The sequence below is a fragment of the Pimephales promelas genome, chromosome 9, assembly GCF_988280905.1.
Source record: "Pimephales promelas chromosome 9, fPimPro1.hap1.1, whole genome shotgun sequence".
NCBI lineage: Eukaryota > Metazoa > Chordata > Actinopteri > Cypriniformes > Leuciscidae > Pimephales > Pimephales promelas.
The window spans coordinates 31,842,929-31,860,696 of NC_142777.1; the positions used below are offsets into that span (position 1 = coordinate 31,842,929).

The following is a 17,768-nucleotide window of genomic DNA, read 5'->3' on the forward strand; positions in this document are numbered from 1 at the left end:
ATCGTATTCCATTGAGTCGAGACGAAGGGAACCTTCGTTTTATTAAGTAAAAGTCGATTGGGGTCGTATAGACCATGATATGGTATAGACCCCATGACCCGTTGGGGGCTTCTAAACAATGAATTAGTATAGGTAGATAAAACAATAAAAAAATAGAAAGAGTTTACAAAACAGTTTACAAAACAGTAAATCGGTAATAGACTCAATGAATGTCCACAAACTTGAACATCTTCATTTATGAAAAGTCTAGCCACGGGGGCGCGCTCACCGAGCCCGTGCGTCAGGGCACCACGTGACGCATGACGTAATATCAGAGATCTACTAAAAGAAAATCCAACAGGGAAAACCTGCGGCTTCTGCGCGCGACCTGACGCCCAAGTCCTGAAAGTTGTGAAGTTTACTTGATCTCTATTTATAACAGCTCAACACATCAGAGGACGGAAGCCTGCGATGTCTGTCGATCACAAGGAGGTAACTTAAATGCTCTGCTTCCCAACTTCCTTTTGGATGTACCACCGGCAGCAACTGGGCTTTAAAAGAGTGTATTACGTTTCTAGGTTACATACATTGACTCTCATAGTATTGCTGAAGGCTAAACGGTTATGATGGCAAAATTATGCATCAGCTTTAGGATACTTTGGGACTTATCCTAACATGCAATTAGTTATACATTCGTTTACACTATAATCTGTGGTTTGGCATCTAATCTGGATTCTCTAAAGAGCTAAATGTTTTCTTTGTAGGAAATATTCTTTTTTCAGTGATTCGTTTTGAGATGCAAATTAGCTCTTGTTATACAACTCTCTATGTACAATATATATGTCCCAGCTTTGACTGGGATCATGTTTTTGTACTGTCCCTATATAAATAAACTGAAATGATGCTTTAGTTGTGATGATTACAAAGTTATTGTGTAGTTGTCATTTAGTTTCATTGACTGAAGGCCACGACATTGGTTTTATTTCCACATGTTGAGAAAGTTAAATTATGCAAAGTTCATGTAAGTTTGCAAAGTACAATATTTATGCGTGCCCTCACATGAACCCTATTGATAGAAAGGAGTTCAGAAAGCTTGATCACTTGCCTGTTTTTATTGCATAGTTATGTGCTTTTTTATTTCATTTTTAATTCACCATTGGGAATGAGATGTCAGGCTTTTGAATGAATATTATTTTAGAAGTCATTTTTATCACAAAGGACTGAGTGAAATTGGAGGTAGTTAGTGGAAAATTGAAATGCACACAGAAAAGAGGATCTTTCAGAACGTACAATGCCCTCTCAATTACAGTTTTGCCACAGGGTTTGACAACAGCTGCAGTTTTGTATTCAGTCTGACATAACCTACATGGGGTGGTACAGCTTTGCCGTCTAAAACATATGTTATTCGCACAGTGCGAGAAGGCCGTTCAGAATTCATAATGGTTTCTCAATTGGAGTTTTGCCACAGGGCAAACACAGCGCTGCTGTTGCATTCTCAAATTGCTGTCACATACCCAACTGTGGGTGCAACCATGGAACATATGTTATTCACATTGAGAGGAATGTTCATTTGGCTTCCCACCCATCCAACCTGCCTTCTGATGTCTTTTTCTGGTAGTTTATGGGTTTAAATGTTAAATCTAGAGCCAGAGAATCTGAGAGGTAGTAGATGTTTTCTCTTCCTTCTCTCCCTCCCTCCCTCTCCCTTTCCCCCTCTCCGTGACTCGTGGGTGATGGGCTGAAATAGTTTGGTGTAGTTTTACATTCCTTATATAGCCTGTGGAGTAAGAGAGACGTGGAGCGAACCCGTGTCACAAAGAAGGAGGGGAGGGAGTTGAGCTTTGCCAGCAGTGAGAAAGTCAGGCTGTCTCGCAGTGCCAGATTTCCACTTGGTTTTCTGGAGGTTTGGGTGACAAGTTTTGGTCCGTGGCATAAGGTATGTGTGTGCAGTGCCACATTGTAACAGGGAAACTCTGTGTGGGATAGGATAGCCTCTGGAGTTGGGAGATTATAAGTCACAGGGAGGGGGGAAATGTCATTATTTTGGGGCCTCAGCTTGTCCTTGGCTTTTAGTTTTATGTCATGTTACTATTTGATATTGTACCAACCCGTAACATAATCAACAGTGTCGCAATGATTGGCTGGAGGTGCCAGAATGCAGTAGTTATTAAATTAATCTGCTAACATATCATCATGCATAAGCGTGTCATGTGCTCATGCTTCTTTCAAACAGCCATTGAGTGCTATAAATCTATGCTGAGCTGCTGAAATGTGCTGGGTTGTCTTTTCAGAATATATTGCATTTTCACTAATGGATTTGATAGTGTAGAAGTAGATAATGTGCGCTTTCATTGTCAATCACTGACCAGTAATTTGCAGTTCACCACACAATGGAAATATATAGGTGCTTATTTCTGTCACCTACCTGATAATTAATTTAAATAAGCCGAGTCTCAAATGTCTCTGTGAACAATTGACCACACAGGAGTAAGTGTTTTCAAATGGTTTCAGTGCTGTTATCCTCAAACCAAATTAGTTAAAACCTGATATTTATACTTTTGTTTTTTATTTGTCTAGTCATTTTGTTATGCGTGTAGTGTTTTTCACAATACTCATGGTTTTAAACCAGCTTTACAGATATTTTAATATGAATATGTGAGTATGCTGTATGCAAATAAAATTGGACATACTTCTATACAGTGTTGGGTGTAAGTAATTAGTTACTGTAATTTAATTACTTTTCCCTTGAAAATGTAAAGTAAGGTATTACTCTTCATTTATCTGTAATTAAATTACAGTTACTTCTGATGTAATTGAGGTAAATACTGTGTATAGATCAATCCTGCATTTTATGAGGTGTCTAAATTGTACGACCGCACACGTACAAATTCGTATGAATTATTGTCAAATATGTATGAAAAAAGTGTGAAATGCCATGAGATCAGACATAAAACAATAGTGGGTTTAAGATCAAAAAGTATTGTCTGATGTTAAAATGTATGTTTTTATAATGTAACCTTCTCCACCTTGGTCAGTTTAAGGAAAATTCATGCAATTTTATAGTATTTATTTGAAAGAATTAAAACAGATTCATGTCTATACTTGTATTATTCAGCTGGTTGAGATTGATATGGGATTTTGAAAGTAATTAGTAATTAAATACTTTTTAAAGAGAGTAATTGGTACAGTAATCTAATTACACTGTTGAAGAGGTAATTCATTACTTTTTAGAGTAACTTACCCAACACTGCTTCTATATCCAACTTTTGGATATATAGTTTCCAATATAACCCTTTGAAAGGTTCCAAAAGAGAGTTTACTCTACGTATGCGAGTAAATTTGGATATATTATATTGTTCAAAGTTGTACTATAATTGTTTGAGATATCTGGGTTGTTGGGTTTAATTCACGCACAGTCAGACATCAACAGCATACCAGACAGTGTTCACATATGTGGCTCTGGAATGTTTGGTTTTATCCTTGTTAGGAGCTTTGAATCACTTGTAATATTATTACTAACTACATGATGGAATGAAACAACCTCTCTTTTGTTTGTTTTCTCTTCAGGCCATGAATATATATTGTGTAACACTCAACGGACCTGCTCCCTGGGGTTTTCGGCTTCAGGGTGGCAAGGACTTCAACATGCCCCTGACCGTGTCCAGGGTAAGTGACCTCATCTTGGATCTAGCGATGGGTAATAGACATGTTTTGTAATCGGCTTAAGCTGTCAGCTGCATTGTAATGATGTATTCATCCCATTTGTTCCCTTTAACATTTCAGTTTGACAAATGAACAAGGTGTTTCGCAGACTTCGTTTAGATAGCATGAATCCATCACTCACTCAAGGTGTTTTGATCCCTCTAATGAGGTTTTGCAGCAATTCTGTGTTAGTTTGCGGCCCCGTCTCTGAGTGCAGAAAGACATCAAACAGAAACTCAAAAGGAAATGCAATCGAGTTAATAAGAACAGTGTGCTCATGAGGTCTATTTCAACACTTGCATTCCTTCAGAAACATGTCACCGCTTGATATCAACCCCATAAGAAAACGGCTGCTTCAGAACTCCATTCAGATGTCTCCTCACAAGGATATGTTATGCTTTGTTTAGTTTCCAGCATGCGTTGTTCTCTCTTTAAGGTCATTGAATCTTGGCTTAATGGCACCTCCAATGGAGCATATTGAACAGATCAGGTCCAGATGCAGAATTTCCATTCCTTTTATGAACAGTGTTGTTTGTAGTATACACAAAACGTTAGCTCTGGTAGTGCTCTTGTAAACCTAAAAGGTCATTTTGTATGAATACCATAGGGACGATTGAGGCCTTGGTTTTGATAAAGGTGATGCATGTAGGTTGATTCCACAAAAAAAAAAAATATTGTGACTCTGTACTGTCTTCAAAACATTGCTCAGTTTGTTAAGCATCCTAACTAGCGATGCGTTTCCCAAAAGCATTGTTAGCCAACTATGGTTGCATGTTCCATCATTACCATCTTAGTTCAACGATTCAGCATTTTAACGGAAACCGTGGTGAATGCCTAGTTAATTTCTCCAACGATGAATTGTAGCGCGGTGGTTAAGCAGCGAGTTATGTCTTCATTTGTGAAACACCCCAGCACAAGACTGGAACACTGGATTAGCTTGGGTCAAGACTGTCTGTTGGCTCAACCAATGACAGACGAGTTTGAAGAGTCATTTTAGCAGTTTTGCTAAGTTATGCTAGTGCAGCGGAAAAGACACTCTTCACAAGTCTTGTGTCTCCTTGTTTTATTGCATTAAGTAATGTGTGTTGTTCTTAATGATTGATATTGATTCATTGGCCTTTTTTCATTTTGCCATTTTGAGAGTAATGACCATAGGTATCCATAATAAAGGCTAGATGTCAAGCTGATGTAAGATGAGTGATCAGCGCGAACACAAATACTCTTATCTCGTTGAAATCTTGACGGATTTTCAAACGGTTTGGTTTCTTACAAACGTTATTACGTGTCTATAATTCTGGATGATTATTTATTTATACACTTAATATTCATAAGTATGTACTGCCGTGTCTATATAACTACATCTCTGACGTTTAGAACAAACCAAACCGTTCGAAAATCGGTTGAAAATTGAGCAAGTTATGGTTGTTTAAAAAGTACATACGCCATTAAAACAGTGTTACAAGTGAGCGATGGCCGCCAGGTGTGGACGTCGACCTCCATTGGCCAGCAGCGCGGACGAGACATCTAGCCTTTATTATGGATATCTATGGTAATGACTACCACTTGACTGAAAAAGTTACCAAAAGTAGCATTTCACTTGTGTAAAAATTCCAAAGTTTCCCAACAGCCTCATTTACTTGAAATTATTTGATGTTAATATCGCCTTCTAAATACTTCTAAAACATTTTTTTACAACGTTTTCACCATTCTTTTTCTGACATGGTAGTATAACCTGCAGCCGTGTACATCTGTTTAGCCCTAGACGTCTGTCGGGGTTGATGACTTGCATTGACACTCCCTTAAATGTCTGCTTCAGTCAAAATGGTGACTTCATCCATCAGTGTGTGAGCCGCCTGCTGTTGCCAGATGTTATGCAATGGCAGGAGCGTGTCTGTGCGTGTCATTCTTAACCTGATTTTAACTTCTCATAAAGTGCATTGCAGGGTCTTGGGATTATAAAGAATGACTTCACTACAGGACTGAACAGATACCAGCATCTCCTCACGCTAGAGCGAACACAGCAAAAATGATTACTATCGTTTTGGAAATGAAGGATATCTTCTTCTTTTTGAGTTAAACTGCAGGAGCCGCTTTAGCGTTAATTTGAAGAAATGGAAACTTGATAAAAGTGGAGATAAGTCCTTCCCGATGGAATCAGTTATTTACTTTATTTTTCAGTGGCTCCTCTTGGCCTCACAAAGACTATTCAATTGCAAATCCCTAAATTGGCAAGTGGTCACCATTTACTACCCTTAATGCTAATCACATGACCTGGGAAGTGCTGGTTTTCAAACATTTCATACCTCAGTTGTCGTCACCTCTTGAGAAACGTGAAAATGAATTTTCACAGGAATGTTACAGTCGGACCGCTTCCTATGTTCAGCTTGACATCACTCATTACTGTGACAGGAGGTGACTCATTAGGTGTGTTTGTTCTGTCGTTTGAGACTACACTATGCTGTTAAAGGTGATTTGTATAGTCTGAAATGAAGGACGGTGATTCATTCATCTTGACAGAAGGCTACACCCTTCTACATTGCCTTACTGTTGAGTTATGCAGTGTTAAATCACGCTGGGTTGAAACAGAGCGTGAGTTAATGAAGATATGCTCTGTCCACAGGTTTTAAAGGGGGCTAATCTGAATATGGGTGGTCTGTTTCCCCCCTTCTCCGCAATGGGAGAACAAAGAGGCTAAAGAGTGAGGTATTATGTGCCAATGCACACAAGGCTGGCCATTCAAACAAGAGAATGATGAAATGGAACATGGTGGCTTATTTATAGAGGACTGCTTAAGCATTTGCTGTTATACACAATAATTAGTGGTACTTGATTTGAACAAACCACTAATCCTGTGTTTTAAACTTTGGCATCTAATTCATTCTGCACCGCTTGTGGATGATAGTCTTTGAGGAGAGGTGCTTTCTCAGCAATCTAGTGATTCTGGTTTGTGCAAATACACAGAAATCCCAGAGACTTCCATTTAAATGAGGGACCTAAGCTATATTTAGGGACCAGGATGTCTCTTTTGACTTGGGCCATTAAGTAACCACCTAGTAACACCCTAACAACTTAAAACAAACCCAGTCCCCAATACTGCAGTCTAGCAGCATTAGCGACTGTATTTTCCCCATGTCATATATGGATTGAGTTCATCAGCTGATGGTATTTGGAAACTGGACTGGCCTTAATATTTTTCCTGAGCATTTTTCATTCCTCTTTTGCTGCACCTCCTCCTCCTGTTTGCTTTCCATTGGACACCTCGGCACATTTCTTCAGCATTCCTAGGATTTTAACATTGCTTTCCTATTTCTGGCAACATAGCAGCCCTTTGTCTGCTTTTGTACCCACTATCCATTAATGTCTCCAGTCATCATTCCCAAAACCAGATGAAATGGTTCTTGGACCTCAAAGGAATACTTTCCTGGTGAAATCAGTGCAAGTAAAACCTACAGATGAGATGACACACTCAAACAGATGGATCTGTGTGTACTAGCTGTGAAATCCATAATGATTGCAGTGTACAAATGTTATGATTTGCTTCAGTGGATGTCCGTCTGGTTTGCATTAGCAGGCAAAATACCATTCATCAAATTAAACAACTGCAATTAGAAAATTATGTATGATGTAATCTTTCTAAGATTAGTGAACAGTTTGTGATTTTTTTTTTTCTTTCCCTGGGGTTCCAGCTCTGTGACGTTAACCCGAACCGAAGCTGCTCCCTTGAAGAAATTTATTACTTTGTGCATATTATTCTGGAGGTTAGAGACCCCATAAAATCAAAATGGGAGTTTTGTGGCTTTTAGTCAATGACTGTTAGCTTTTAGGCCATCTACATGCTAATGGGTGTTTAAAAGTTGACATAATCCAATTTATATCATGTATAAGGATTTAAAATGAACTGTCCTTTTTTTCTCATTCAGGAAAACAGACCTATAATACTGTTGACTAAATCTGCGCTCACTTATTTTGTTCAGCAGTCATAAATTCTCTCGAATGAGAATTTCCCTCTATTGGCTAATGTTTATAGTTTTATATTTATGTTAAAAAGTTTATAAAATGAAATGTTTTATGCTCCTATAATCCTGTGGAACTTAAAATTTTTTTTTTTTTTTTACTTTACTAGTACAGTTCAGGGTTCCCATGGTTGTCAAGAAAATTAAAGAATTAAATTATTATGAACTAATCTTTTGCGTTCATATTCAGAATCCGTTTTTTTTGTTTTGTTTTTTAAAGGCAGAGCTACAGCCGAGTGTAGGGTTTTCAGTGAATAACTACCTACATTTTGGTCTGTTCCTCTGAGAGTAAAGCACACAAGTAGACGACTGTCATAATATATTATTATTACTTTTACAAAATAAAAGAGAGAGATGCACTTGACATTCCTCATGAGAAACATTTACTTCTTGGTTTACCGATCGTATTCCCAGTGTCTCTGGCCCGTGGACCTAATCATCCAAGTTTGTCACAGTCATTTTAACAAAGTTTGTCAATATGTTTGTTTGCTTTTGGAGGGATTGTTCGCCAGCGTGGCAGTGGCTGCTCTTGCAGACCTCTGAAGACAGTTTGGTTTAAAGCTTGGCTCTTACATCCAAGATATTTATGGCTCACTCATATCAGCTGACGCAATTGCACTGAGGCCCATAGTCTTCCAGCCCCCCAAAAGGAAATGGAAAGTGAAATGCGACAAGGATTTTAACGGGGTGATCTTTAGGGTCACCACATAAACTTTAAGCACCATCAAGGACAAAAGGATAGGCCACTGCGTGTCTGGAGTAGAAAATTTTAAATGGGCCATGATTTTAAAGACTATTTAGCATTGGATATCCAGGACATACATGGGATATGTCAACGAATCTATTCTTATTGTTGAATGTGACCCAAATCATCCTCCATTGACCATTTAATATGGCTGCCGTCCTCGTTTGTAGCTGTTTATACGAGTGCGTTTTCTTGTGTCGTTCTGCACATTGATGTCAGAGGGTTTAAGGTTTCTCTACTCTTCCCACTTTGACTTGTAAAAGGTCTTAGCGCAGCACTTAACTGCCACCAGACTCAAGTCTACGAACAGCTGGGTTCTGAACTTGAGCCAGGATCACAGGTGGCCGTGTCCATCAGCTTCATTTGCATACTCAGCCGTCCACGTTCCCCTGTCTTCTTTCTTTCTCTTTTGTCTCTCTACCTTTTATTTGTGTGTGTGTGTGTGTGCCCGTTTTCCTATGCAATTACTTTTAAAGGGATAGTACACCCAAAAACAAAAAAAGAAAAACTAAAAAAAACTCCTGTCATTATAACTCACTCTCACGATTTTGTCCTCCCCCCCCATCCACAGACCACAAATAGATGTTTGGCAGAATGTTTGCACTGCTCTTTCCCTTTGAAAGTGAATCGTAACAAGGGAAGTACTAAAAGCACCATATAATTATTGTTGATTTAGAAAATCAGTAAAGTCACACGGACCACTTTTCTGCGCTTTTTGAAATTTTTCGCAAATTTTTATCAAAATCACGATATGGCTTACCGTGTCCTAACCAGACGCGATGCGATACAATTCTAGCGCTAAATAATTTGTCTGTCCATGCTAGATGCAACACAATGGGCTCTATGCAGGGCGGTATTTCCGGTGAAGGTTTAAGGATGCTCGATAACTTCCGCAGATCATAGAGTCCAATGCAAAACCAAGAATTTATATTGAATTTTATACTCCATGGTTATACTAAAGAAACGTTAGTCACAAAAACAGATAAAACAGACAGCCCTCGTTGTGTTTATGCTTTTTTTTTAATTATATTAAATAAAAATAACTATATATAAAATTACATCTAAACGTATGTACGTTTCGTTTCAAAGACTGGAGGACAGTAAATTTTGAAGACTCTGCCATAATCCCGTTTTCCTCCACTTTAATCTACACAACCGGAAATGGACGAGCGTCCTTGCGTCAAATGCGAAACTTATGCGTGCATATAGCCCATTGCGAGATCCGTCAAAATCAATCAAAACCCACAGCCAATCAGAACCGCATGTGGGACAAGTGCACAGCACTAGAGAGTATCTTGATGGCACTCCCGAAAAAACTGACGTTGGGTGACGTCACTTCTTGTTGACGTTCAAAGTATTGTCAAACAAAACGGAGGCTATAACTAGACCCTCCCTCCTCCTCATTCCATCCCCTCCCCTTGTGGTTTTACTGACACTTCATTCAAGGTGTAATGTCGCCATGTTAGATAAATGCTTTAATGCAGAACAGAATGCAGAAAAAGAGAAACATTACCAGAAAAACACGATAAAACGTTTCGTCACCTGAGGTTATAACTTTAGCTCCCATACAAGGATCCAAAAATAGCAAGTCAGTAGGCTATGAATGAACATTTCAAATTCATGAACAGTTGGTGAAAACAATCATTCAAACAAACCGTCACCCTACTGTGAGTTTGCTTGATCATTTACAATAGAGATCGATAGCTAGCTGCTAGAAACCTATATGTTGTATTCACCAAAGTTAGCGCATTTTAGGTCGTGCAGCCCTAATGTGAGTGATCGAATGTTCATTGTCTTTTGGATGAACTCTTTTAAGACCTCTCCTGGTCTGGTCCGTTTCCTGTACGCTTGCCAAAGCGCTACACCTGAGGGAGGACTTTCTGCAGGATTGTTTTTCAAACCGCAGCCATTTCCTCATGATGTCCTGACGACGTCACAATGCTTCTTATGTTTCATAAATATTTGCATGGTCTCAAACAGGCTGTTGAGGGCTGAGGCTCGAGGACAATAAGTTTTGTTCTCTTCCCCCAGTGCCGTCTAACTCCGGATTCCGATTCAGAGCTCAGCAGAGAAGACTTGTAAATGTTTGTTGAAGTGAATAGAAGGCGGTCGAAACAGGAAACGTGGTAGAACTCGGAGAATGGAGGGATTGGGAGCCTGAAATGACCAGAGCAGATGGTAAAACTTTGGGTACAGCTTTATATAGACATGAGGACTGACCATGTGCATTGCATTCAAATACATGCCAATGGCAAAAGCTGGATCTCATTAGGGTGCTACCACCAAATGTCTTATTATTTTATTACACAGACTGAGTGCTATCAATGATGCACAAAATTTTGCATTTTGAGTGCTTTTATTTGTTGCCAAATGTGGTGGTTATGTTTGGGTCCACAGGGTTAAGGTTTCTCATGATCCTGTTAAACTATCTGGCTCAAAAAGCATCTTTCTCCATTGATGCCTAGCCATTTAAAAGCAGAGCAGCTGTGATCGAATGATGCTTTTTGAGTGGACTCGAATCTTTCCTATTCACCGTTTTTGTGGGATTTTTTTTTAGCAAAGTTTCCTCATAAAGGTTCATCTCCAGCTGAAATCTAGCTGAACTACTTGCCAGATCAACAAAAGGTCAGAGAAATTCCTCCAAAGCTTGTCGAAGCACGCATGGTTTGGAATGGATGTTCAGAAATTTTATATGGCGGATCAGTTTGGCGGGTTCTAGGTTGTGTGCTTTGTCATCCGTGCATGACGGTCAAGTTGTTCACACTTTGCTCAGTAGTTATCTGAAACTGTTGCTGGCCTTAAAAGGCATCAGACACAGGTTGGCCTTGGAATTTCACATTTTGGTTGTGCTCATTCCAGTGGTGAACAATATACACTTAAATCTGGGACACATGTTCTTCTTTAGGACGTCAGTGATATACTGGACGTGACTCATATGTTTCTAGACATGGTAAAACGTAATTTCCCCATTCATATTGTACACACCGAGTCAGCAGTGCCGACGTTTGTATATTTCCCTACATTCTATTCTATTCACTTTCCCTTTTGGGCGACGCCTCCGGCCTTTTTCTGAGTGATTTATATGCTCGCTTTATTGCCAAGATGGCCTTATCTGAAAGCACTGCACAGAGAGACTGTAAAAGTCAATGCTGCGTTAAAGTGCTGGATTATTTTAGACTGGCTTTTGTGTGGATTTATCAACAGTATTACATTGTGAGTTCTTTGTCTGTCAGTTTGCCTGTAGACTTCACTTCCTCTCAGGTGTGTTTGTTCTTGTGCGGTAGGGTTTGATTGATTGGAAGTTAGATGTGCTGTTTCTTTCACTGTTGTGTTTTTGAATAGTTCAGCATGAGGTGTGTGGCTAATATCCATTTATTTTTGAGAAAACGGGTCAGGTTTGCAGGTTCAGAGAAATGTTCTCATTTTTATCCTCTCAACTGGGAAGAGCCCTGAATTTAGGCCTCTTCAAAATCTGGGTCAAATTAAAATACAGTCATCAGCTTTTACATAATAAATAAATGAGTTTATTCCTTTGGATATTAATCAACTGCTTAGTAATTACCCTAGCAACCACATACAAATGTGCTTTAGAAACCTGGGGCCTCATGTATCAACACTGCGTACGTACAAAAACACGGCGTACGCCAGCTTTCACGTTCACGGCCAGATGTACTAACAGTGAAATTAACGGAAGAATGTGCGTTCCTCCAAGTAAACTTCATTTCTGGCGTACGTACATTTGCCTTGATTTGTCCGTTGGCGACTCCTAGAGGCAATAAGGTGAAGTGGCAAACATTACTCTACGAATTGTTCTATCGCACCACCAGCTGTCAGATATTGCTTAATGATATGTCAAATAATGTATCAATTACAAATTATGTCACACGAGTCTTATTAAAATATTCTATTATGCAATAAAGTAAGAACATAAAGCATGTGCAAACCCATCTAGCAATGGCAGAGTTGGCTTTACTATAGGAAATAAAAAATAAACTTCATTATTTCGGTCAGTAAAGGTAAAAAAAAAAAAAGTAATATTTTTATTCAGCCAGGACATATTGAATTTGTTTAAAAGTGCCCGTACATGCATTTATAATGTTAAAAACGATTATAAGATTTCTATATGTGTTTGATTTAAGTTTTTATTCATTAAAGAATCCTGAAAATACTATATCACGGTTTCAATGAAAATATGAAGCAGAAGCACAGCTGTTTTCAACACTGATAATAATCATAAATGTTTCTTGATCATCAAATCATCATATTAGAGTGATTTCCGAAGGATCACGTGACACTGAAGACGAGTAATGATGCTGAAAATTCAGCTTTGATCACAGGAATAAATTACACTTTCACATATATTCACATAGAAAACATTTTCAGTGGAATTTCATTTCTTGCAGGTTTCTTTAGCCATTTCCTTGCAGGTTTCTTTTGCCAAATTGGACTATTACCATTTTTAAATTAATTTAATTGAGGGAGGAGACTGGGTGGGGCGTTGTGCTCGTGCATGTGCGCTCAATTTTACGTTAATTGGGATGTACAAAGAGAATATGCGTGGGATCCTTCGTACGCAGACATTCATACATCTGGTTTTTTTTGTGCGTACGCACATTTACAGCTTTGATCGTACGCTATGTTTTAGTATGAATTCAACGCAAGTCTTTGTACATGAGGCCCCTGGCACCCTTGTAACCACTTACAACACCCCTATATTGTGTTTGTTTTCAGCACCACTCACTTGCTTCAAAAAATGGGAATATCTGGTTTAGATTTGAAATGTTTTGAGTTTGCTGAAAGTCTTCCCCATGACACTTCATTAGACAGAGTATGACTAATGTTTGTTCTCCATGTCTGTTTCAGCTGACCCCAGACGGCAAGGCGGCCCAGGCCGGGGTGGGTGTTGGAGATTGGGTGGTATCCATCTCTGAGGCCAACGCAGAGGAGATGACCCATGTGGAGGCACAGAACAAGATCAGAGCCGCAACCGACTCTCTCACACTCACTCTGAGCAGGTACACACACGCACACACTTACTCAAGCGTCTTTCATCAGTGTCTTTGAGTTTCAGTATCACATGACGGGGGAGAGGATGACTTAACAGGAAATTGAGTTCTCTGGTTAATCCATCACTCAAACCCCCTTTTATTACAGTCTTGAAAGATAGAGTGTGAATTTTACAACATGTGTCGCATTAGAAACAACCAAACAAATGTATTCAGATGTCTACAACTTTCAAAGAGCTTTGAGGGGCTTTGAAAAAAGACTAGTCGGACACCATTTGCTTTAGTTAATAGATACCTGTGAAGAGTGCTACCCTTCCATTCGATGTAATTGTCTGTTTTTATGGGTTCACCATTGTTTTGATAAGGATGCCAAAACCATTGCCTATAGGGTGCAACAACTGGACGCCAGATGTGAAAAAAATAATTGTATCCAATAAATTTTATTTAAATTAAACCTGCCACAAGCTTTAAGAGTGGTGTAGCACTGTTTCTGTGAATAGATAAATAAATATATATGTATATGTGTGTGTGTGTGTGTGTATATATATATATATATATATATATATATATATATAAGTGTAAAAATGACAAGCATATAACTCAACATATCAATGTATTTATTATAACAGTATATAACTTAGTATTTATTATTATTTTGTTTTTCAAATGTTACGATTTGTCTTGGCGCTGGTTGGTGTGGATCTAAGAACGCTTTATTAAACAGTGTTTTTATCTGTGTGTTTTAATGCCTATTGAAAATCATGGTACGCAACGGCAAGATCGTAGACTTGAATTACAGCGAATACACAAACCGATGCACTGTAAATTCATTGCAGATAAAACCTCTTCCAGATGCATTAATCTAAAATCAATGGAAAGATACTTCAAAACCAAGGCCACATAAAACTGTGCAGTCACTCTTGTGCTCTTGTGATATCATTTGGTATCTAATTTTGGTCTGTTGTTTTGAAAATGTCAGTGTGACTTTTAAATGGTTACTAATTCAAACTAATTTGGCCCAAAATTGCGTCTAGAGTGCAGATCTATCAAGATATACCAAATGAAAAGGTCTTTTGCCTGTTTCCATGGCAGTTGTGTTGATAACTTGCCATGGGACCTTGTATGGCATTTAAGCTGAATTAAATGGCCTCTAGATCTTCTTCAGGCCTCCTGTGTTGTGCAAATAGATTTTAGGGCAGGTATTAAATACATAGAACAAATCTGCTAAATTCACTCTCATGCTGTGTAATAAAAGCGTCCGCTGGCTCGGATGACCCTGGGCTAAAGGTAGAGCAGATAAGCTGGTGAAAGAGTGCTAACTCCGTGACTTGAGTTGCCCTTCACTTTTCAGCTTGGAGATGGGAAAACTCATCTTGTGCCTTGGGACGCAATTCTCAAATCGCTTCTATTGCACTTCTTTTGGGAAGCTGAAGAAAGATCCCAAAAAAGGAAATCTAATGGACCATACCGCCCTCAGACAGAACAGGAGCTACTGGTGGAAAGAGTCGAGTGTCTGTGGTTAAGCGATGAGTAATGGTAAAAGAGGAGTATAGCTGCAGAGTGACGGATGCACTCCTTCCTGCTCTGTCATTAAACCATCCCTGTGATCAACACAAGATGACGAAGAGCCTGTTTAATGGGCCAAACCGCAGTTATGAATGTGGTTTTCTTCCTTTTTTTAGGTGTGCGAGAAGAATCATTTATATGTCATCACATGGGTAAGCTCTTGTAGCGGTTAGTAATGGCCTGTTTAAGAGAAGACGGATAAAAACTTGCACTTGAGTTATTAGAATTGCGTCTCCCTTGATAAAACATGGCTTAGCTCAAACGGTATTTGCATGACTATATATGTATGCAAAACTGTTCGTCTCTTTTCACTGGCAAATCTCATGAAAACTGTCAAGACAAGCATGCACAGAGTAGGTTACATCTGAATTTCAATTTACTTTGTGGCCGTGAAAGTATTTATTTATTTATTTTTTAATCAATTGCATTGCTTCACTGTCATTTACAAATCCTCTCCCGTGGCCTCATGGGATAGCAAAGTGTTCATGAAATGTTAACTTCAGAATCTCCTGTTTTTCCAATACTTTGTATTCGGAAGTACTACTTTTGTGGCGTAATGTATTTCGCATACTATATAATAGGGAAGTATTTGATTTTGGACACAGTCGGTGTCATGTTTCACCCAGAAATGTGTGTATAGTATATTTTAGATGGTAAATGAAGGTACAATATGTAAGTTTTGATGCTCTAGCGGTTAATAAACACGTGGAAGGACATTGTAGTCAGAGTTACTTCTCTCTGTTTATGTGACGAGTCACGCAGAGACTGGGCTACGCCGCAGCGGTTGTCCTGCTCGCTCTAAAATACTCCAAATATAAGCACTAATTATTAGTGTACCGTATGATTTAGAAAAAATTATGTTTGGAAGATAGAATCATGATATACTCGCTCATTATATTAATTTTTGTCAATTTTGAAAAAAGTCACAGTATACCTTTTTAAATAGCATGTTTTTATTTTGAATTTTTTTGTTATATTATTTAAGTAATTTTGCATAAACAAAATAAACCCTATTAATTAACCTATTAAGATAGTCAATACTACAATGATGTGTACTGGCAAATATACTCAGTAACTAAATACGTATTTCATTTTTTTTAAAGAAAAGGAATGTCTGTGCTTAATGAAATACAGTGTGTGTGTGTGTGCATATATATATACATATATATATATATATATATATATATGTGTGTGTCTCTCTCTCTCTCTCTCTATATATATATATACGTATATGTGTGTGTGTGTGTGTGTGTGTGTGTGTGTGTGTGTATATATATATATATATATATACAGTATATGAAGAGTTCAGATGCAAAAGCCTCTAAGTGCCATTTGAAATTTTCTTCTTTAATGATCATTTTTATCAAACTTGTATATTTAAGTTCAGTGATTTCACTTAAATGGCAATGATAATTACCTATTAATTGTTATTTAAGTGAAATTACTGAACTTAAATATACAAGTTTGATAAAAATCATCATTAAAGAAGAAAATTTCAAATGGCATTTAGAGGCTTTTGCATCTGAACTCTTCATATATATGTGTATGTATGCATGTATGTATGTATATACAGTAAATAGAAATGTATATAGGAATATATAAAACATATATAGAAATGTATGAGAATGGCTGTCTTAAATGGTCCTAAAGTTGGCATTATTTTCTTTATTCAAACTACTATAATTTCTTCTTTTGTTCTCCTTTTTAGGGATTTTGTGATGCAACATGATGCATGCATTTCTTATTAAGATTCAACTGGATATGCTATTTCAGATCAGAGAGGGATTGTCATTGTCTAGTTGCCTGGTTTGAGGGAGAACATAATTGAATGAGTTCAGTTCTGTCATATTGTTGCTGATTCAGAGACCAGCTGATTCTCCAGACAGCTCTTTGTCACAGGCCCCAATTAGTTTGAGTGCTGGGGGACGGAATGAGCCGATTGGAGGTGTGAATGAAAGTGGGCGTGTCCTTGCGAGTCATTTTGCTGGTGGTGAAGTGATGTCATTTCTTGACATTTTTGTGGAGTTTGTTATGACATAACTGTGAAAACATCTGTTTATCTGTGTTCATAATTACCCCTTTGCCCAGTATGCCGATAGATGTCTAGTATCTTGACTGTTGTTTTGAGTGCTTTGGTTGTCAGACATGTCAGTGTATCTGTCGTTGTTGTGTATCACAGATAAATTACAGTGTTTGCATCCCATGGAAAGGCATACTTGAAGACACATGTCTGAACTTGTCTGTATTTACTCTGGGATATACTTTTATTACAGAGGGTGGTGTCGTTTTTGGTTACAGTCGTTTGGACAACCTCTTCAATTGTGGTTTGTAAGGGTTCTTTGAAACATAGTCTCTTTTTAGCGCTATTGCTTTATATCATTGTCCTAGTTCGCCCTTCCTGTGTGTTTTGGTTTGTGAAGTGTTTGTTTAAAGCATTAACTTCAATGTGAAGTCTTGATTGATTTGTCTTAACATGTTTGTCTTAATCTTTTGTCGAAATACAATAGCCACTGAAACAGGGTTATCTATGTAATGTCAGCTGAACAGCCGCACAGACAATTAACCAAAAGCCAGTAGCTGGTTTCCTTTAAATTACTGTTTTAGGGTGTGTATTACAGGTTGTCTGGAATTATGTTGTGTATTAATCGGATGTAATCCACAAGTTTCCTACGCCCCATGAAGCCTTGCGTCAAAAGTGGGCGCGACTTCCGGTTGGAAGTAAACAAAGCCCGATTTGACATGCTTGACACTCGTTCA

General features: G+C 38.2%; 1 protein-coding gene across 4 annotated transcripts in view; it reads left to right on the plus strand.

Moving 5' to 3' along the window:
- Positions 1–311: 311 nt before the first annotated feature.
- pdlim7 (PDZ and LIM domain 7) overlaps positions 312–17,768 on the plus strand; it is a 42,589-nt gene continuing 25,132 nt past the window's right edge. Inside the window, exons 1-3 of one of the 4 annotated variants that reach the window (XM_089135012.1) lie at positions 312–471; positions 3,547–3,645; positions 13,303–13,454. In XM_089135012.1, the coding sequence (XP_088991138.1) occupies positions 451–471; positions 3,547–3,645; positions 13,303–13,454 (272 nt within the window). In that variant the 5' untranslated portion in view covers positions 312–450. Of the gene's footprint in view, positions 472–1,755; positions 1,916–3,546; positions 3,646–13,302; positions 13,455–17,768 lie in introns of those variants that run through there. The other 3 variants (XM_089135011.1, XM_039676661.2, XM_039676662.2) reach the window with 3 other exon arrangements.